At 55.3% G+C, this 20,225-nt stretch overlaps 1 protein-coding gene across 2 annotated transcripts; it reads left to right on the top strand.

The window, feature by feature from the left end:
- Window positions 1-6,989: 6,989 nt before the first annotated feature.
- On the top strand, window positions 6,990-13,245 carry LOC147646755 (maestro heat-like repeat-containing protein family member 7). Of its 2 annotated transcripts, XM_086872985.1 has the most exons (16): window positions 6,990-7,880; window positions 7,980-8,138; window positions 8,404-8,468; window positions 8,586-8,735; window positions 8,924-9,072; window positions 9,397-9,544; window positions 9,794-9,981; window positions 10,071-10,208; window positions 10,491-10,605; window positions 10,784-10,924; window positions 11,116-11,292; window positions 11,430-11,585; window positions 11,749-11,850; window positions 12,196-12,298; window positions 12,579-12,635; window positions 12,920-13,245. In XM_086872985.1, exons 1-16 carry the CDS (start codon window positions 7,757-7,759, stop codon window positions 13,117-13,119), a joined length of 2,172 nt encoding a protein of 723 aa, XP_086729111.1. In that variant the 5' UTR covers window positions 6,990-7,756; the 3' UTR covers window positions 13,120-13,245. The 2 variants fall into 2 exon arrangements, with proteins under 2 accessions (XP_086729111.1, XP_086729112.1); XM_086872986.1 differs by lacking the exon at window positions 8,404-8,468 and having other exon boundaries at window positions 7,031-7,880.
- The last annotated feature ends 6,980 nt before the right edge of the window (window positions 13,246-20,225 follow it).

Here is a 20,225-nt window from a genome sequence, read left to right as displayed (position 1 = left end):
AGCAAATCCAGGTCCTGCAGGGATAGGAACAGGAGGGGTGAGTGTGGAACCCATGGCAGAAATGCACCCCAGGAATTCCGAATCAACGTCCCCTGGGTGAGCAATAGTGCCTTGAGCAGTGGTATTCATCCACGCCACAAGAAGAGCACTCATGCCTTCACCCACCGGACCAAAGCATTCGGAAACACATGGAAATGCCTGATACGCTCAGCTGCACAGTCATTTGACAAGAGGACAAGGTCCACAGGCCAGCTGAAGAAGCTCCAGCAGCCTGGGACCCCTGGCCCATCAAGGCCACTGACTTCGCCCCTGCGGCAGCACCACGCGAGCCAGTGGTAACTAGCGCAGGACCTTGGTCTGCCGCGGCCGCAGGAGGCGGCGGGGGAGGGCCGGCTCCAGCCGCAGGCTCGGGTGATGCCCGGGAACCCGAGGCGGGGGGGGCTGGAGGCAGTTCAGCACAGCCCACCTCCAGCGCCGGGAAGGACCGAGGCGCCGGTAGAGGCACAGCCTGCGAAGCCGCAGCACCGTCCTGCTCTGCTGCAAGGGGACAATCCAGGCTCGCAGGATGGGAATCCGGCAGCATGGGGCTGGCAGAACACGGCTTGGCATCGGCACCACTCGCAGAACCCGCCCCCACCCCCCACGAATCCGGCGCGGGGCGGGCAGCGCTCAGAACTGCCCCTAACAGCGTTTCTTCGGGGCGAAAGGTCCAAGAAGCGGTGCCAGCCGCTCCTCTGCTGGAAAAGCGTGCGCGGCCACCGGCGTGGAGCCTGGGCCCTGCCCATCCCCCACCGCGGGGCAGGGCATGGCCCAGCCGCAGCAGGGACACGGGACCGGCCCTGAGGCATCCCCCAGGGTGGGTGCCGTCCCCCGTTCAAGCACCCCCCCATCGGTCTGTGCCAGGAGGGCACACGGAGGAGGCGAGTCCGCCCCGGGCTTCCACCGCCGGGGCATGGGCCGAGGCGGCGTTACACCCCCTGGGTCCGCAGCGCTCCCAACGGCCTGCTGGCAGGGATCCAACCCCGCCCCGGGCCTACACCGCCGGGGCGCCGGTCGAGGCGTGGTCACACCCACCGGTCCCGCGGCGGCCCCGTTCAATCCGTCGCACCTTCGCCAGATCCCGAGCAGCCGGAGCAGCCGGGGCTCATAACCGACCAGCAGAGCCTCAATCAGGGAATCGCCTAAAGGGTCCCAAGCTGACTGTGAAAAAATCGCTTCAACCACAGGGAAAAACCCCTCAATTCTCCCATACTCACACAATCGCTGAAAGTCAGCATATGAAACATCAATCCCTCTCTGATCAGACACCGCATGCCATATTTCCAGAACCAGGCCTTCGCTGAGAGAAAGCCCAAAACCATCCATAGCCACAGGCTAGACAGTACCCTGTAACACACGTGCAAGACACGTCGGGGTTCCCCAGATGTTACCGCTGAAGATGAATAGATCACACGGACACAGGTTGAGGTGTGGTGAAAGAAAGAGCAGAATTTATTTTTCCTCCCAGGATTTATAGGCTTCTGACCAAGGCCAGGGATTGGATGGTCAGGATAACACTTTCTCACTGCACTGGCCATGAGAGATGCCCATCACAAGACGTGTAACAGAAAGAATGTACACATATCTACGTTTACAGTTACTCTCCTGGGAAAGTCCTTAGAAAACTATGTCAGCAAGCTCAGAAGCTGAGTTTTCAGGGCGACAGTCTATCTCAAGGCCATTTTCATCTTGGGACATCACTTATCTTCCAGACTACATCCTGTACCTCAATTTTAACATGTAACATCTGTAAAGCGCTGCATCTGCCTTGTAACACTGATTCTTTTGATTGCTTCGAATAATAACTTCAATAACAGTTACTATTTAGTTAGGACAAATCAATTCCATTTACTGCAATCCCGCATTTCTCTTTTTGACCACATTGATTCATGCTTTTAAAAAAAAACAACTTGAATCTTAGTATTTTTTCTATATTCTCAATAATCTCATTTTTTGCATTCACTTTATTTCCATTTCTAATTTCTTTAACATTTCTTGTGCTGCATCAAGTTTTTTCCACTCTCTCTCAAATTTGGTTAACATTTTTTTGAGCTATTATAGTTACTTTCTGTTCAGTATTCCTTGAATTACTGAATGGATTATGGAATCATACAAGGTAGAAACAATAATCTTAAGGTAAAACACAATATCAAAAATTTTAACTTTTTCCATTATGTACTTTATAAAGGTTATCTCACCAATCAGTCTTCAGAAGAGAATTCCATTTTTGAACGGGTACATGTGTTACTCTTTTAATTTCTTCAGCAATTTTCGTGATGGCTTCTCCATGATCATTTATTTCCACACAACATTCAGATTCATTAAGCTTTCTACAAACTCCCCCTACTTCAGTTAACAGATAGTCCAGGCCCATTCTGTTTTGATCTACTCATGCTCGCATTTGTGAATGTTGCTTGGCCAGCAACTTTAGGGCAGTAGAGGTATGGTTTAAAATGACTTTAACTACTGCTTGGAGCCTTATGAAGTGATTCAAAAGATAACATATTCCTCCTGGACCTCAGTATAACGAAGAAGGAGGGTTGTATAACTCCTAAGGTACAGGATCTTTTCCACTTCTGAGGTAATTCCCTATACACTCTTGGCTCACAAATCCAATATATTATGTCAGGGACTTTCCATTTGTTACTTGTTGTATCTGGTCATTCTCAATAGAATTTTAGGTCACTTATGGATTGCTAAGGGTTAGCTCCAAGACTTTTATACTAGCACAACTAGCCGATGGAGCCCCGGCCCAGCGGGGCAGTGGGGCAAGATGGCTCCGCGGCTCCCTGGACAGCAGCCAATCCTCTGCCCCTTCCAGAGCTCGGCACCAGCGGCTGCTGGCCGGGCCTCAGGGTTGGCCGGGCACGGGAGGCTGGGGCTGGCTGCAGGTAGCGCCTGGCCGAGGGGCAGAGCCCGCGCCAACCATTCCCTCCTGCCGCTCTCTCCAGCTGGCACAGGACAAGAGGCGAGCGGTGGAGGACCTGCGCCGGGCCCTGCCGTACCTGCAGAGCCCACAGGAGCCCCTGCGAGCGGCGGCCATCAGGTTCATCGGTAAGCCACGAGCCCGGGCTCCCTCCCCGCCCCGCCACAGCGCGCCCCCTGCCCCGGCTGCTGCCCCGGCAGCGGCATCCGGGCCCCACGCCCTGGAGCCCTGCCTCCCCTCGGGGCTGCTGCTGCCGGCCTCTGGCAGCCGTGCCCTTGGGCTGAGTCAGGATACGGCACGGGCCCGGGCTGAGCCCTGCCGGGGCGGGAGGGCGTGTGGCCACAAGGCTGGCAGCACCGCTGGCAGGGAGCTGTGCCGCTGGGGCCCTGACAGGCTCTGTGTTCCCAGGGATGGCCGGGTGGCTCCTGAGGCGGCAGAAAGAAGACCTGCAGCTAATTTACAAATGTGAGTGAGGGCAGTGGGCTGTCAGCGGGGATGTCGGGGAGAGCAGCAAGTCCTGGACTGTCTGCGGAGGGCTCTGCTCAACGTGTGGATGAAGGGCGGTGTGGGTGGATCACACCGAGATTTCACGTGGGGCATTCGTGGCCAGCAGCTTCGGGCTGATCCCCTTGGTCCCTGCTCCCTGCTGGCCATGGCAAGAGCCGGCTGGGATGGCCCTGGCCGGGGGCTCTCCGTGGGCCTCCGCAGGTCTGGGAATCTGACGGTGGCTCTGTTCATCTCTCTTCCAGCCCTTGAAAGCCTGACAGAGGACAGAAGCTGTTCCATGTCAGACCTGGCACTTGAAACATTGTAAGTTCTTCAGGCAATACAGAGTGGCCGATATTCCGTCCTCCAGAGGATGCAAGATCAATTCCTCAGGTCATGGAGGACACGGCCTCGTCTGTCTGGCCTCAGCTGGCTGAGCTGCTGGATCTCTGCAGAGAGCTGATCTGGGAGGCTCTGTCTTCTGGGGCTACCTGAGCCAGCTGGGATTTTTTTATTTTTTCTTAAAGACTGTTCTTTTCTTCTTTTGGTTTTCATTTAGTATGTAAATATAGGATATGTTAAAATATACAGAATCCCAAGACCTTTCCTTTGCTGCCCAGGGTGTGTGGGGCATAGTGGAAGAGAGGGAAGAGGGTGGCTTATGCTCAGCAACCTGCTAGGGCATGCAGCGGTGCAGGGAAAATGGACAGAAGCCCTTGGCCTTTGGAGATTCTGCTGAAGGCACAAACCCTGTCTCAGCCAGGAAGCACCGCCATCTGTGTCCTCGTGCCCGTGTAGGGCTGGCTGGGTTGCTGAGGGCTCCCACGTGCCTCTTGATCCTGCTCCTCTGGAGCTCCTGTGGAGCTGTGGCACTGCTGCTGGTCCACGCTGGGGGAGACTCTGAGGGAACAGGGCACTGGGAGGCTGTAAATGGATGAGGGTCTGTGGAGGCCCAGGCGGGACAAAAGCGTGGGAAGGCGTGAGGGGCATGTGTGGAGGCTGGAGGCTCCAAAGGGGACAGGAGGCCCCTGAAAGGCTGGACCGGTGGGAAGACCTGAGGAATTGGGTGTCAGAGGGCATAAGCAGCCCCCGGGCAGCCACCTTTTTCCTGACAGCCGGCTGACCTGGCACTTCCCCAAAATGTCTCCCAGGCCTGCAGCAGAAGCCCTCGAGGCTGGGACAACACCCCTCCAGGAGGGTGCGGACAGCCCAAGGTGTGCCCAGGCTGGGCTGGCTGGGGACATGCAGGGCAGGGGGGTGCTGCCGGCCCATGGCCACTGGGTGCCTGCGATAAGGGGCAGTGGGCAGAGGCAGGGCTGGCCGCCAGCCCGGGCCCTCGCGGCTGCCCAGGACACAGTGCTGTGACTGAGGCTCCCCTGACACAGAGCTCGGGGTCCGCAGAGCTGCTGCCACCAAGGGGAGGGTGGTGATGTCTCCTCCAGCAGGGCTGCCCAGTCGCTGCTGCTGAAGCGACTCAGGAGCCCACAGAAGCAGCAGCAGAGTGTGCACAGGAACAGCAGCAGAGTGTGCACAGGAACAGCAGCAGCCCCAACGTCGGCACCTGCACAGTGAGGCGTCCGCAGCAGCCGGGTGCCAAACCGGGGGAGGCTGTGGGCACAGTTGCCTTTGATTTGGCAGAAGGCTTCAGCAGAATTGGCCACAATGGCTTTCTCTTCACTTGCCAGCCTCACAGCAACGCTTGACAGCTTCAGCTGCAGCCTGTGCCCCTGACTGACTTGGATGGCCGTGCTTGAGGGCGGGCTCGCCTTCCACACTCAGGTGTCCCAAGGCAGCGGCATCAGCGCCATCGTGAGAGAGAGAGTAAGAGACTCTGATGGGACATGAGCCCTGTGCTGCAGCTGCCCTCCCTCTCTTCTGTCCAGGCACCTTAAAGACACATGAAACAGAATCCTGGACTTGCTTGGAACAGAGGAGTAAGCAGCATGCACTGAAAAAAAGCAGGGACTTACATGGCTTAGTTTTCCACTCCACTTGGAGAATCACAGAATCTCAGAACATTTTGTGTTGCAAAGTATCATAAACATCATCCACTTCCAACCACCCTGTCATGGGCACAGGTGGTGTGCAGACACAACTGTCACTAGAATTGGAAGAACACTTCTCCATGTTGACCTTTTCCTCTCCTGGATTTCAAGCAAAGATGAAAAAATCATCTGGTGAATCACAAATGAATATTGTAGCTCACAGAACTGGCAGCAGGAGTCTCCTGTGGCCCACGGTGTGTCCATTCAGCCATTGTTAGATCGTCCAGTTGGAGCTCAGCCCGGTGCAGCCCAGGCACAGGAACCAGGCTGGTCCATTTCAGCATCCCAAAGTCTTTGTGGCTCCCTGTGCACCCATTGCTTCCTGAATCCATTCTTGAATTCCCAGTTACTGCTGTGCAGGACATGAGAACACAGGAATAGCTTGTTTGGCTCATTCTTGTGTTTGCTGCTCCTGCCTAAAGGAATCATCAGGACTATATGCTGATGTCATGGTATAGCCCAACAGCAAAGACTTCTTCTGTAGTGTCTAAAACTAAAACCTTGTGTGACTGTTCAGACACTCTAAAATCCAGGGTGAAGATGACAGCTTTGGTATGGAAGAATCCTAGAAATTTTGACATGTGATTTTTCTAGTCAAGGATTTGAATGCCAATGTGGAAACTACAAAAATCTTCAAACTGGTTTTCATTGGCAACCCCTTTGAAATGGCATCAGCACACCTACAGGGGACAGGGTGTGACAGCGGGGACAGTACTTGGCAATTCATGGCTTCAAGTGTGGGAGATAAATATTTTGCCCGGGTTCAACCTGAAGTTCAAGTTTTCCCAGGATTTTGATTGATTGGTCATTGCAGGTCAATTTAATAAATGCAAAAGGATGGAAAAGCACAATTTCTGGAGATTGTGCACTAGGGAGAAAATAGGAAGAAAACCTTGAAAACAGTCGGCAGGCTTTGGAAAAATTCTAAAAAGATGTGGGCTTTGGCTGCCCTCTGGCACAGAAGCCCCCCAGGGGTACAGGTCTCTGGGGCAGGAGACGAGTGCCAGCACTGCCAGGGCTCGGGTGGGGTGGCAGGTCTGCCTTGGCGGGGACTCTGCCACACCTGCTGATTTCAGTGCTGGCCGGGCCCCAGGGCTCAGAGCAGCATTCGTGCCCTGGCCCACACGTTCCTTGTCTGTGTCACACCTGCAGGTTTAGAATGGCCACCAGCTGGGACGTGTCCCAAGGAGGCCGTGCCAGCTTCTGTGCAAGGCCCCGTGCCCTTCCTGCTGCGGCTGCGTCGGCAGCCCTGGGGGCTCCTTCTGCTGCCCTGAGCCTGCAGAGCAGGGCAGCGTTGGCTGATGGTTTGAGGCATTCCTAAAGATCCTGTTGGGCTGTCTTAGACCCTTTGGGCAAGAGATTCCTCCCAACCTGGGCCATTTTTGGGGGGATGGGGGCAGGGGGAACCAGGGCAGCTGGCAGGGTGCGTGAGGGCCCTTTGTGACATATGGTCACCATGGGATGGAAAGGGACAGGGTGTCAGAGGGCCCTTTGTGACATGTGGTGGCATAGGAGCTGGCGGTGACAGGACCACGCCACAGTGCTCGGTGCACGCGACGGGACAGGACGCGTCAGAGCGGTGCTGTGAGGAGCCCCCGCACAGCACACTCGTTTGTGTCGGACCCGGAGCTTTTCCGAAGCGTTATTCCAACAGGTGACCTCGAGGCCAGACCACAGGGCTTGCTGACCTGTGGCCTTGCCGAGGCTTCTCTTCTTAAGGTTCTCTCAAGGCAGACCGTGGGATTTGGTGACCCGGAGCTTTTCCGAGGTGTCGCCCATCCCTGCAGTCACTGCCCTTGAGACCAGACCTCAAACCTTGACGAGGAGCCTCCTGTCCTTGTGGCAGGAGCCCTCAAGACACAAGTGCAGGACTTGCTGTCCTGCCGTCTTGCCAGGACTTGAGTCTTGCAGGTGCCTTCCAGGCACGACTGCAGCACTTGCTGACCTGTGGCCTTGCCGAGGCTTCTCTTCTTAAGGTTCTCTCAAGGCAGACCGTGGGATTTGGTGACCCGGAGCTTTTCCGAGGTGTCGCCCATCCCTGCAGTCACTGCCCTTGAGACCAGACCTCAAACCTTGACGAGGAGCCTCCTGTCCTTGTGGCAGGAGCCCTCAAGACACAAGTGCAGGACTTGCTGTTTTGCCGTCTTGCCCGGACCTGAGTCTTGCAGGTGCCTTCCAGACTGCAGGACTTGCTCACTTGCTGACTCGGAGCTTTTCCGAGCCATCTCTCCTGCAAGTAGCTATAAATCCAGTCCCTGCCATGGAGCAGCGACCCCCAAGAGTGCCCAAGTTGGCCTGGGTTGAGGAGGAGGAAGGAGAAGGCCCTGGAGCTGTCCTGGCACAGGAGACTGAAGAGGTGCAGGAGTTCCAGGCTCCACGGGAGGGTGAGTTGCAGAGCTCGGCCTTAGGGCTAGCGCCTGTTGCCAGCTTGGCCCCATCCCATTGCATGCCATGCCATCCCCTGGTGCTGTTCCTATGGAAAGGATGGGAGAGTGTTGAAGATGATATGGAGCAGCGACCCCCAAGAGTGCCCAAGCTGGCCTGGGTGCAGGAGGAGGAGGAGGAGGAAGAGGAAGAAGGCCCTGGAGCTGCCCCAGCACCAGAGACCGAAGAGGTGCAGCAGTTCCGGCCGCTGGAGGAGGGTGAGTGGCAGAGCTGGGCCACAGGGCTGGTGCCTGCGGCCATCTTGGCCCCATCCCATTGCATCCCATCTCATCCCATCCCACCCTGTCCTGTGGAGACACACCCATGGACAGCATAAAAGAGGGGCTGGGGCTGCCCCCCCAGCAGTGGCCGTGCTCCATCCCCTGGGGCATCCGCGGGGCTGTCCCTGCCTGGGGATCGCAGGGCTGGGCTGCGTTCTCCGGCCTCTCCCGCAGCCCCTCAGCTCTGGCTGCTCTTTGCCAGATGCAGCCATGGCCCAGACACAAGAGCAGGACCTTGGCGGTGGCCTCTTCCGCAGAACAGCGCAGGTACCTGCAGCCATCCCCAACTGGGCTGGGCCTGCTGGCACTGCTCAGCCCAGCAGCACGCCTGGAGCACTCCATGGAACATCCCCGATGTTTCTGTCTCCTGCCCTTCTCCTACAGCTGGTTTGCAGCTTCATCAAGAGAATTCGGGAAGAAGGGACCAGCGCCATGGCCACTGGGCTCAGACCTTATTCATACATCTTCAACACCAAGGCCACTGCTGCCCTGCTGGATATGCTTGTAGAGGAGGGTTTTTACAGTCAAAAGCAAGTAAGCAGCCTGTGGCCAGGGTTTGATCCTCCAGGGATCGCTTGGCCTCCCAAGCCACGCTTGCTGATCACTCAAAGCCTTTGAGGCCATTGCAGCGTGCTGAGAAGGGAAGCACTTCTCTGGGGAAGCTGGGGACATTCCTGACTCCCTGTGGCAGCTTTCCAAGTCTCCCCTTGTGCTTTCTCCAGGTGCCTGCCATGGTGAGGTACATCCACCAGTGGCTCATGGCCAATCAGTTCTCTGAGCACAGGCTGAACAGGACCCTGCTGGATCTGAGCGAGGTACAGCCCGCTGACGTGGTCATTGCTCTCCTGCGTGTGGCCCCAACGTGTGACAGGTACGGGGCCCACGTGCCCAGAGGGCTCAGGGCTCCTCAGCCCATCAGCCTGCACAGCCTGGCCCAGGTGTCTGACCAACAGAGACTTCCAGGGTCCTGTCTACCTGGGACCTTTCCCAGCCCTGCTACATCGGTCCCCGAGCCTGCTGCCATGCCATGGCCCTCAGGGCCCTGTCCCCACAGGGCTGGGCTGCCTGGCTGCTGCTGCTGGCGAGGGGCAGCAGGCAGAGGCAGAGCTGGCAGCAAGCTCAGCTCCCCCCCACTGCTGCCCAGGCCACGGGGATGTGTCTGAGACCCCCGTGAGACAGAGCTGTCGCCCCGCAGAGCTGCTATGACCATGTGGAAGACCATCTTGTGCTCGCCCAGGACAGCGGAGCGGGCATACCGGATAGTCCTCGATGTGCTGGGGAACTGGCCAGAGCACAGCACGCGCACCTCTGATGGAGACAACACGGGTGTCTTTGCCCTGGCTGTGAGTTTCTGCAACTGGCCTTTGCTCAGCCCCTGGCAAGCCACCTCTTCAGCAGCTCTGTTTCCTCCTTCCCCAACTGCATCTCCCTGCCTCAGGCACTGGGCTGAAACCTGGCCTAGGGGCAGCTTCAGGGGCACCAGGCGTGGAGCTCCCCAGGGGTTTCCCCTGACCGCTCCCTGCCACACTCAGGCCCTGCCACCCGCACACCTCGGCACTGAGCGCTGTCTCAGGGTTCTCTGTCCTCTGCAGGCAACTGTGCTGATGTGGAAGATCCTTCAGATGCCCTGCGTCCCACATGTAGTGACGGTGCATTTCCCCCGCCTCTTTGTGCATCTGCTCTTCCAAGTGTTCTTCAGCACTTTGGAGATGCCAGAGGATCTCAATGCCTTCTGGAAGGGATGCCAGGAGCAACACGGCCTTGCCATCAGCCCCAACAGGTGCTCTATCCCACTCCTCCTGTCCCTGCCATGTCTCCACGGCACGAGCCAGTGCTCCCAGCGTGACCTGGGCTTTGCTGTGCACACAGCTTTGCAGTGCAGGCCCTGAAGTCCCTGCTGTGCCAAATGCATCGTGAGGAAGTGGTGGTGGAAATGGAACACAAGCGTGGCTGGGACAAGCTGCTCTCTGCTGACACCCACCACTATGCCGTGGGTCTGCTGGCCAGGTGAGACCCCCTTCTCCCCACTGCCTCTGGCATTTGTGCCCCGTGCTGAGGTTGCCCAACACAGTCCCCACTGTCGTGGGCCAGAGGGCCTCGTCACCGAGGGACGGCTAGGGAGACTGGAAAAGGCTGGGAAAGGAGGGTGCCCACAAGGAGTCACCTCCCCAAGGGCCCAGGTCCCCTATCCTTGCAGGATGGTGCTCAAAGATCTGAACTCTGTCAATCAGTCCTGGGAGATGTTTGTCCTCCCAGCTCACAGTCTGGGCTACTTTTTCACCCTGGCAGGGAGATGTCGTCTGCCTCTATCCCCTTGTGTTCCCGCATCGTTCCCTACCTGCTCCAGCTGCTCAGCACACAGGAGGCACGCTGGGATCTGCCTGCCCTGGCATTCCTTGTGGAGGTGAGCCTGATGGCCAAAAGTGCCTCCCTGCAGAGCTGCCTGCCACCTCTCTGCCCTCTCATAGCTGCAGCTGCCTGGGACGGTGCCCATGCCTTGTGCTGCTGCCCGGGCCCTGTTTCCTGTCTTGTTTCTGGGCTCCTGCCGGCTGCCTCCCCTGTCACTGCCCTGTGCCTTTCAGATCCTGGACTACCCGGACTTGAGCGAACGCAGCGCTAACAGAGTCCTGGAAATCTTCTCAAGGCACCTGCGGAGCGAGAGCAGGGACAAGCGTCACCTGGCGCTCAGGGCCCTTTTCAAGTTGATTGACGATCCCTCGATGGTGAGAAGTGGGCAGTGGCTGAAGCTGCGCCGGGAAACGCAGTCCCTTGGGCTCGGCTGGGCTTCGGGCCCCGAGGCAGCTGCTGCCAGCTCTCCTGCCTCCTGCTTCTTCCTGAGTGCTTTGGGACAGGCCTTTGGCCTCTTGGCCCTGTGGCAGCAGGGTGGCGTTTCACAGACTTGTCTTCCACACAGGCTGAAAAAATGCGGAGCCTGACTGAAAGTCTTGTAAATTTCCTGTGGGATGCAGATGGAGAGATAGTCAGGATGACAGTCGTGGTGCTCAGCTTTATCGTCTTGGACAAGGACATGCTGATACCCAGCCCCATTGCCCTGCAGCTGGCTGAGGCGCTCCTGCCACTCTTTGACCACGTAAGGCTCTGTGCCCCCAGCCGAGGCCACTGGCTGCTGCCCAGACACTTGGTGCCCTGGGGATTCTCAGGCCTGCGCCCTGCTGAGCCCCATGCAGACAGGGCTGAGGTCTTTTTTCCTTCCTTCCTTTCATATAGGATAATAGCCAGGTGCAGCTGGTGTCCATATTATTCTTCCGATCATTGATGACTCTTCTAACAGAAAAGGAAAAAAAGGCCCTGAAGTCACACGTGCACCACAGCCTGCTGCCTCTCTTCTTCCACTGCCATGACGAGAACCAGCAGGTGGCAGAGGTGAGGATTCCTGGGCTGCTGCTGTCACCCGGGGAGGGGGCTCGGCCGCCTCCTGCCCTGGCACCTTGCCGGCTGCAGCCTCCTCCTGGCCTTGGCACACGAATGCGGGCGGGTCCTGTGTCCTGACTTGTGGGGCCATCTGCGGGTCTCTGCTGCTCTCCAGGCTTCTTGGGCAACGCTGCTTTGTGCGGCCGAGTTCCTGAAGAGGAGAGATCTTGAAAGACCTGTGAAAAAGAAGAAGCTGTGGATGATCACCGAGTGCCTGGTAAGGACGGCTTGGAAGGCCCAGCCTCAGCCTGGAGAAGCCCCCTGTCCCCAGCGCTCGGTGTGTGGGGCTGGCAGCTGCGCCCCTGCCCAGTGCCGCCCCCGGGGGCCGCACGGCTTCTTCTTCAGGCTCCTGTGGTCCCGAGCCTGGTTCCGATGGAGCCCCGATCCACTGGGGCTGCAGGGCAGGGCGGCACCGCGGCTCCCTGGGCAGCAGCCGGCCCTCTGCCCCTTGCAGAGCTCGGCGCCAGCGGCTGCTGGCCGGGCCTCAGGGTTGGCCGGGCAGGCAGCGCCTGGCCGAGGGGCAGAGCCCGCGCCAACCCTTCCCTCCTGCCGCTCTCTCCAGCTGGCACAGGACAGGAACCGAGCGGCGGAGGACCTGCGTCGGGCCCTGCCGTACCTGCAGAGCCCACAGGAGCCCCTGCGAGCGGCGGCCATCAGGTTCATCGGTGAGCCACGAGCCCGGGCTCCCTCCCCGCCCCGCCACAGCTCGGCCCCGGCCCCGACTGCTGCCCCGGCAGCGGCACCCGGGCCCGGTGCCCTGGAGCCCCGCCTGCCCTCGGGGCTGCTGCTGCCGGCCTCTGGCAGCCGTGCCCTTGCGCTGAGTCAGGATGCGGCACGGGCCCGGGCTGAGCCCTGCCGGGGCGGGAGGGCGTGTGGCCACAGGGCTGGCAGCGCCGCTGGCAGGGAGCTGTGCCGCTGGGGCCCTGACAGGCTCTGTGTTCCCAGGGATGGCCGGGCGGCTCCTGAGGCGGCAGAAAGAAGACCTGCAGCTAATTTACAAATGTGAGTGAGGGCAGCGGGCTGTCAGCGGGGCTGCTGGGTGGAGCTGCAAGTCCTGGACTGTCTGCGAAGGTCTCTGCTCAATGTGCGGATGAGGGGCGGCGTGGGTGGATCACTCCGAGGTTTCACGTGGGACATTCGTGGCCAGCAGCTTCGGGCTGATCCCCTTGGTCCCTGCTCCCTGCTGGCCATGGCAAGAGCCGGCTGGGATGGCCCTGGCCGGGGGCTCTCCGTGGGCCTCCGCAGGTCTGGGAATCTGACCGTGGCTCTGTTCATCTCTCTTCCAGCCCTTAAGAACGTGGTTTGTGACACCAGCCCTGCCATCGGAAACCTGGCAATTCAAACATTTTACATCACCCAGGCAGTAGAGACGGCTCGATATTCCATCTTGGAGAACCTGCAAGTTCAGCTGCGCAGGGCATGGAGGACACGGCCTCGTCTGTTGGGCCTCAGCTGGCTGCGCTGCTGGAGCTCTGCTGGCAACTGACCCGGCAGGCTCTGTCTGCTAGGGCCACCTGAACCAGCAGAGATTTTTTTTTGTTTCTTAAATATTGTTCTTTTCTTCTTTTCATTTTCTTTTAGGATATAAATATAGTATATATTATAATAGGCAGTCACTTCCCAAGACCTTTATCTTGCTGCCCATGGTGTACAGGGCATAGAGGAAGCGGGGAAAATGTGATTCCACTTGGGGAATCACAGCTCAGCAAGCTGCCCAGGCATGCAGTGGTGCAGGGAAAATGGCCAGAAACCCTTGGCCTTTGGTGGTTCTGCTGAAGGCACAAACGCTGTCTCAGCCAGGAAGCGCCGCCATCTGTGTCCTCGTGCCCGTGTGGTGCTGGCTGGGTTGCTGAGGGCTCCCACGTGCCTCTTGATCCTGCTCCTCTGGAGCTCCTGTGGGGCTGTGGCGCTGCTGCTGGTCCACGCTGGGGGAGACTCTGAGGGAACAGGGCACTGGGAGGCTGTAAATGGATGAGGGTCTGTGGAGGCCCAGGCAAGACAAAAGCGTGGGAAGGCGTGAGGGGCATGTGTGGAGGCTGGAGGCTCCAAAGGGGACAGGAGGCCCCTGAAAGGCTGGACCGGTGGGAAGACCTGAGGAATTGGGTGTCAGAGGGCATAAGCAGCCCCCGGGCAGCCACCTTTTTCCTGACAGCCGGCTGACCTGGCACTTCCCCAGAATGTCTCCCAGGCCTGCAGCAGAAGCCCTCGAGGCTGGGACAACACCCCTCCAAGAGGGTGCGGACAGCCCAAGGTGTGCCCAGGCTGGGCTGGCTGGGGACATGCAGGGCAGGGGGGTGCTGCCGGCCCATGGCCACTGGGTGCCTGCGATAAGGGGCAGTGGGCAGAGGCAGGGCTGGCCGCCAGCCCGGGCCCTCGCGGCTGCCCAGGACACGGTGCTGTGACCGAGGCTCCCCTGACACAGAGCTCGGGGTCCGCAGAGCCGCTGCCACCAAGGGGAGGGTGGTGATGTCTCCTCCAGCAGGGCTGCCCAGTCGCTGCTGTTGAAGCGACTCAGGAGCCCACAGAAGCAGCAGCAGAGTGTGCACAGGAACAGCAGCAGAGTGTGCACAGGAACAGCAGCAGAGTGTGCACAGGAACAGCAGCAGCCCCAACGTCGGCACCTGCACAGTGAGGCATCTGCAGCAGCTGAGTGCCAAACCGGGGGAGGCTGTGGGCACAGTTGCCTTTGGTTTGGCAGAAGGCTTCAGCAGAATTGGCCACAATGGCTTTCTCTTCACTTGCCAGCCTCACAGCAACGCTTGGCAGCTTCAGCTCCAGCCTGTGCCCCTGACTGACTTGGATGGCCGTGCTTGAGGGCGGGCTCGCCTTCTACATATCATGTGTTGTTGTAGTGTGTCTAAAAATCTTTGTATCTCCCAAGAGTAAAACTCACCTCTGTTTTGTGTAATGTTAGTTCCTACCTGAGAACCTTCTCCCTTCCCCCTTCCCATTGGCTGTGACCTCTCTGTATCCCCCGATCACCCCCACCCCTTTGTATAAGAGATAAGACCCAGGGCATTTCTGTCTCTTTCTTGCCCCGGATGGACGACAGACAATAAACCTGCAATTTGGATTATTCCAGCAAGTTTGGGCCTCCTGTGTCTAGATACTTTGAGTCCGTGTTGTATCCACTTATCCCTCCGGCCCCTGTTCCCCAGGGAGAAGGGGCAGGGAGAGAGAGAGTTACACCCCTTGCTCCTGCAGAGGGGCAGGGAGAGGGGTGTCCCGGCCCTGCTTCCCGATGGGGGGATGCCAGCCTACCGAGCCTGGCGTGGCAGGGTGCGGGCCCCCGCCTGGCTCCTGCAGGGGAGGAGCTGGGTCTCTCCACAGGCTTGGTGAGGGAATGGAGCCCCCAGAGCCCAGCGTGGGGGGGTGCAGGCAGAGAAACCCAGGGAATACCAGCCCTGGAGAAGATGAATGTATGCTAACAGCGGCTCCTGTAGTATACAATAGCAGCTGATATTCAAGTCAGTTATGTTAATATTAACCAGCTGCCATCTGATAGTTTCTTACAGTTTGTAGATCGACTGAGACTACAGATACAGAGACAAGTTAAAGAACCAGTGGCCCAGACAGAACCGCTTCAAGAAATGGCCCAAAGAAATGCCAATGACGCTTGTCATAGAGCAATTCTGAGTCTACCTATTAACCCTCCACCCACCATAGCAGATATGATTGAAGCCATGTGCCCAGAAAGCAGACTTGTACAGTGTACACGGCAAGAAACCAGGCAACCCAAGGACAGTGGCAGCAGTGACACCAGGAATGAATAAGCCACAGATGTCACCAGAACAGCTGCAGCACATCGTCTGTTTCCAGTGCAAGAGGCCAGGACATTTTGCAAGGAACTGTCCTCAAACCCAGCAACAAGGGAAACACTAGAAAGAAGCTCTAGCCAGTCAACCAAGAAACTAAAGTCTCAGCGCTTTTCTGTCAAGCGCAGAGACATAAAAATGACAGACCTGAAGCAGAAAAAAGACTCTATTTTAATGGGAAAAGGGGAGGAAAGGGAGCGGGCTGAGAGGCTGCAGAAATATAATTGTGAGGAACGTTTGCCTAATAAGGTCTGGCAACCGCAAAAGTGATTCAGTAAGTGATTTGTAACTTGTCATGAGGTGACTTTACCTTTAAGGTGGTTTTAAGAGCTAAGGAAGTTGAAGTTGCTGGTGGCTGATGAGAGTCTTTTCTCCTGACCAATTATCGGTCATTACTGGGAATTGACAGCAGTTTTGAGCATTGAAAAGGGAGATCAACTTGTGAACCCTACCTTAAGATGTAAAGTCAGAGCACTCTTGGGCTCTTTGTTTCCTGGCTGTGAAAGGTAACAGAGCTCCAGGCCTCCCGTTCTCTGCCCGGCCATGTGGCCGGGCGGGGGCTGGGCTGGACCCAGCGGCTCTCGGCCGGGAGATGGGGGCTTGCGGGGGGCTTTCCCCGGGCTCTGGCCAAGCCAAGCCGATCTCTGGCTCGGCTGCAGGTTTTGCTGTGACTAAATTTACTAGAGACTGCCGAGTGAAGAAAGAAAGAGGCTCTGAACCTGCGGCGGGCTAAGGCGGCGACTACACTTTCCAGAACAGCCATGAGGAATCTTCTATCAATGACAGCTCCAGCTCCTGCACTGACAGAAGTCACAGAACCATCTACAAAGCCTGGGCAAGATTTTAACCCTTTCATTACCCAGATGAGACTTGCAGATTAATCTTTTTATCCAGAGAGGGAAAAAGAGAGTGATCAACATGAAAAGAGACTTTATAAACTACCAGTGACAGAAAAGAAAAGAAGCTTCAGAAAAGGTAGAGAATAAGGAGGTGCTTTAATTAAGATGAAATATTTTTCTGTTCAAGTTATGGAGATGGACAATAAAGTCCTGAAAGAACTCCTTTAATTCATGATAGAGTATGTAGGGAGGAATAAAGTGTTCAAAGTGTAAATTTTGAGTAAAAAGTAGAGTAATTGTGGTACAGTGAAGTGCTGGAGGATTTGAAGCCTTGAGAGGCAATGAGAAAACTGTTTTCTAGTGAAGCTTACAGAGACAGATGAAGAAGACTTTTGCTTTTGAATAACTCGTCCTTAAAATGCCATCCCTAGACTCATGGCCCATACACACTTCAGAGTGATGTGAAGTGGGAGGAGTGAGCTCTGATAACAGCAGTTCTGGGCAGCTGACATCAGGGCAATAGAAAACTATAACAGAAGTAGTTTTCTAGTGAGAAACTCCATAAATTAACAGAAAGAGACTTCTGTTTCTCTACAAAGACTGGTGAAAAGACTGTAGCAGGAATTGGGACTGTTCTAACCATCCAAGTTCCAAAGTTTTTGTCTCTGTGGTCATGTGAACAAGGGAATAGTGGGTAGTGGGGGATAAAAAAGGTTTTTCTGGAAGTTTATTCTGTTGTTCTTATTATTGTAGTTTGTGAATAAACGTTCTTTATTCCTTTTAAGTTTTATGCCTGTTTTGCTCTTGTTCTAATCCATATCTCACAGCAAGAAATAAGTAATTTTCTTAGTTACTGGTTTAAAACCACGACATAACTTCTAAAGCTTTTTGTTTCAGATCTGATCGTTGGACTGTCATTGGAGTAGACTTGCAGGATAATTCACAAGACCCGTCTGGACTGGATAGTAGGTATTTTGCTATTGGAGACACAGCACATTCACCAATAGAGATTGAGGTGGCTCCCATGACAATTAAGGGAGACCTAACACACCTCACTCTCTTAGCTAGGTGCCCTCAACCACCTTTCTATGTAGACAAAGGGCAGGTAATAGCCCAGGTGATCCCTGTTTCAACAGAAATCCCAGTAGATGACAAAGCACCAGGAGTCTACTGGGCAGAAGTAGTGGGTGAAGACAAACCCATTATGGGATGGAACTTAACACATAAATCAGAACATCTCCATGTAGAAGGGTTAATTGATACTGGGGCAGATGTGACTAGCATACCTGAAAAGGTGTGGCCCTCACATTGGGAACTGTAACCCATGGCAGGAAAAATACAGGGTGTTGGAGGAATGAAACTGGCTAAAATTGCTAAAGGTATCGTCCAGATTGAAGGTCCGGAGGGTAGGTTAGCTAGTGTCCGACCTTTTGTTATTGACTACAAGTGCCCGCTGTGGGGAAGAGACACCATGTCCCAGTGGGGAGTGAAATTATCAATTCCTGAGACACCTCTGGATTTTTGATGGAGGCCACTGTAGAGTGTCCGGTCCAAAAGTTATCTTGGTGTCCTGGTTTAGGGCAGATTTGGGAGAAAACCTCCAGTGGGGCTCCCCCAGGGAAGCAAACCCACGTGGCCCTTTTCTCCCACCCTCCAACCGGTTCGGGAAGAGATTTCTCTGAGTGAAATGGAAAAAACCTGTTTATTTCACATCCACAGCACTACCCGGCACAAGAATGAACGATATCAAATTACAAAACCTCTTGCCGTTCAGAAGAGATGACAAACTTCAGAGGGTCTCTTTGTTGTGGGTGTTTGCTCTGTTATCAGTCTCTCTGGTGTTGGAAAATGCCGCTGCCCAGGCTGGGCTCCCGGTAGTCCACGGGTGCAAACTCCCGGTGCTCCCTCGAGTCCCCAGTTCAGAGCAGGTTCGATTCGTTTCAGAAAAGGGGAAAGAAAACAGTCCAGGAAGACCTCTCTGCTCTGGCTAGCTGGAAAGCCAAAGCGATCTGTGTCTTGTTGTCTGTCTGTGTGGAAGTCAAAACTCCCGATGCGGGGGGAGCAAGTACAGTCTCTGATAACAGACTCGGTGCTTCTTTTCCACTCACTTTTACTCTTAGATGAAATTTTAAGAATACAAAACCTGTGTCTGGGTTAGGTGGATGAATGGGGATACAATTTAACCTCCTAATCAACCACTTGGGTAGATAATAATCCAGTTTGAGTGAACCAGTGGCCTCTCAGCAGACAAAAACTTGGGGTGCTAGAAAAGTTAGTAGAACAATAATTGGCCAAATGACACATAGTAGAAACAATCAGCCCTTGGAATTCCCCGGTGTTTGTAATAAAAAAGCCAGGGAAGGATAAATGGCACCTCCTTCAGGATTTGAGAGAAAGAAACAAAAAAATAGAGGACATGGGGTCTCTTCAACCAGGTATGCCATCCCCAACTATGTTACCACAAAATTGGCTCCTAGCAGTACTGGATATTAAAGATTGGTTTTTTCAAATTCCCCTGGGCCCAGCTGATGCGCCAAGGTTTGCCTTTTCCATTCCCACAATTAACCGAGAAGCCCCAATGAAAGGGTACCACTGGACAGTTATTACCTCAGAGGATGAAAGCAAGCCCCTTCATCTGCCAGTGGTATGTGGGGTCTTTGCCGTCCTCAGTGCGTGCTGAAAAGAGAGATGCCATCATTTTGCATTACATGGACGATGTTTTGGTATGCTGTCCCAAACACAACATGCTGCAAGACACCCTTGACCTAGTGGTTAAAGTTTTAACCTCTGCTGGATTCCAATTGCAGGAAGACAAAGTTCAAAGGATGCCACCTTGGAAATACCTGGGCCTGGAAATTACCGCAAGGATGCTCGCTGCACAAAAATTGGAAATTATTGGTAATTCTAAAACTCTAGCAGATCTCCATTCCCTATGCGGGTCACTAAACCGGGTCAGACCCCGGCTAGGTCTCACCAATGAGGACCTGGGCCCCCTGCTCAATTTATTGAAAGGGGAGAGAGAGCTGCTGTCTCCCAGGGAGCTGACTCCAGAAGCAAAAATTGTGATTGAAAAGGCACAAAAGGCCTTGACAGAAAGACAGGCACATCGCTTCAAACCTGAGCTGCCTTTCAAATTTATTGTCCTGGGGAAATTGCCACACCTACCTGGGTTAATATTCCAGTGGGCCGAGGGGCAGAGAGATCCACTCTTAATAACAGAATGGGTTTTCCTCTCCCATCAATGACCCAAAACTATCACCAAGCCACAAGAGCTGATGGCTCAGCTGATTCAGTTGGCCAGGGTAAGGCTGCATGAACTGGCAGGTTGTGACTTTATGTGTATTCACCTCCCAGTCAGGCTCTCTGGAGAAGGCAAAAACTCCCCTGAGAGACTGACCAAAGAGATGTTTGAGCATCTGCTGCAGAGCAATGCTACCCTCCAGTTTGCTCTGGACAGCTCTAGTGGGCAAATTTCAGTTCATGCGCCAGCACACAAATTGTTTCATGAGGAATTCCACCTCATTCCTTGTGAGAAAAGGAGCCAAAGGCCACTCAAAGCTCTCACAGTGTTCACTGATGCATCTGGGACATCTCACAAGTCGGTGATGACTTGGAGAAATCCACAGACTCAGCTTTGGGAAGCTGATGTTGAGTTTGTAGAGGGGTCACCCCAGATAGCTGAACTGGCTGCGGCCATAAGAGCCTTTGAGAAGTTTTCAGAACCGATTAATTTGGTTACTGACTCAGCCTACGTAGCAGGAGTGGTGTCCAGAGCGGAGCAGGCAGTTCTCAAGGACATTGAGAACGAACATCTCTTTAGATTGCTTTCAAAACTGATTTATTTGGTTTCAAATCGAGAACAACCTTTCTATGTGATGCATATAAAGTTGCATACCCCATTGCCAGGTGAAATCGCTGAGGGAAACCGGGAGGCTGAT

The sequence above is a fragment of the Cyanistes caeruleus genome, unplaced genomic scaffold (genome assembly GCF_971803275.1).
Source record: "Cyanistes caeruleus unplaced genomic scaffold, bCyaCae1.hap1.1 HAP1_SCAFFOLD_80, whole genome shotgun sequence".
NCBI lineage: Eukaryota > Metazoa > Chordata > Aves > Passeriformes > Paridae > Cyanistes > Cyanistes caeruleus.
Note: the sequence above shows the minus strand (reverse complement) of the source record. Positions and strands in the feature narration are given on the sequence as shown.

What these genes read in the sequence shown, in the direction of transcription:
- LOC147646755 (XM_086872985.1), top strand. Translation starts at nt 7,757, where the DNA reads ATGGAGCAGCGACCCCCAAGAGTGCCCAAGTTGGCCTGGGTTGAGGAG. An exon ending in GCCGTGGGTCTGCTGGCCAG is followed by an intron (nt 10,209 to 10,490) that starts GTGAGACCCCCT and finishes TCACCCTGGCAG; the next exon opens with GGAGATGTCGTCTGCCTCTA. An exon ending in AGAACCAGCAGGTGGCAGAG is followed by an intron (nt 11,586 to 11,748) that starts GTGAGGATTCCT and finishes GCTGCTCTCCAG; the next exon opens with GCTTCTTGGGCAACGCTGCT.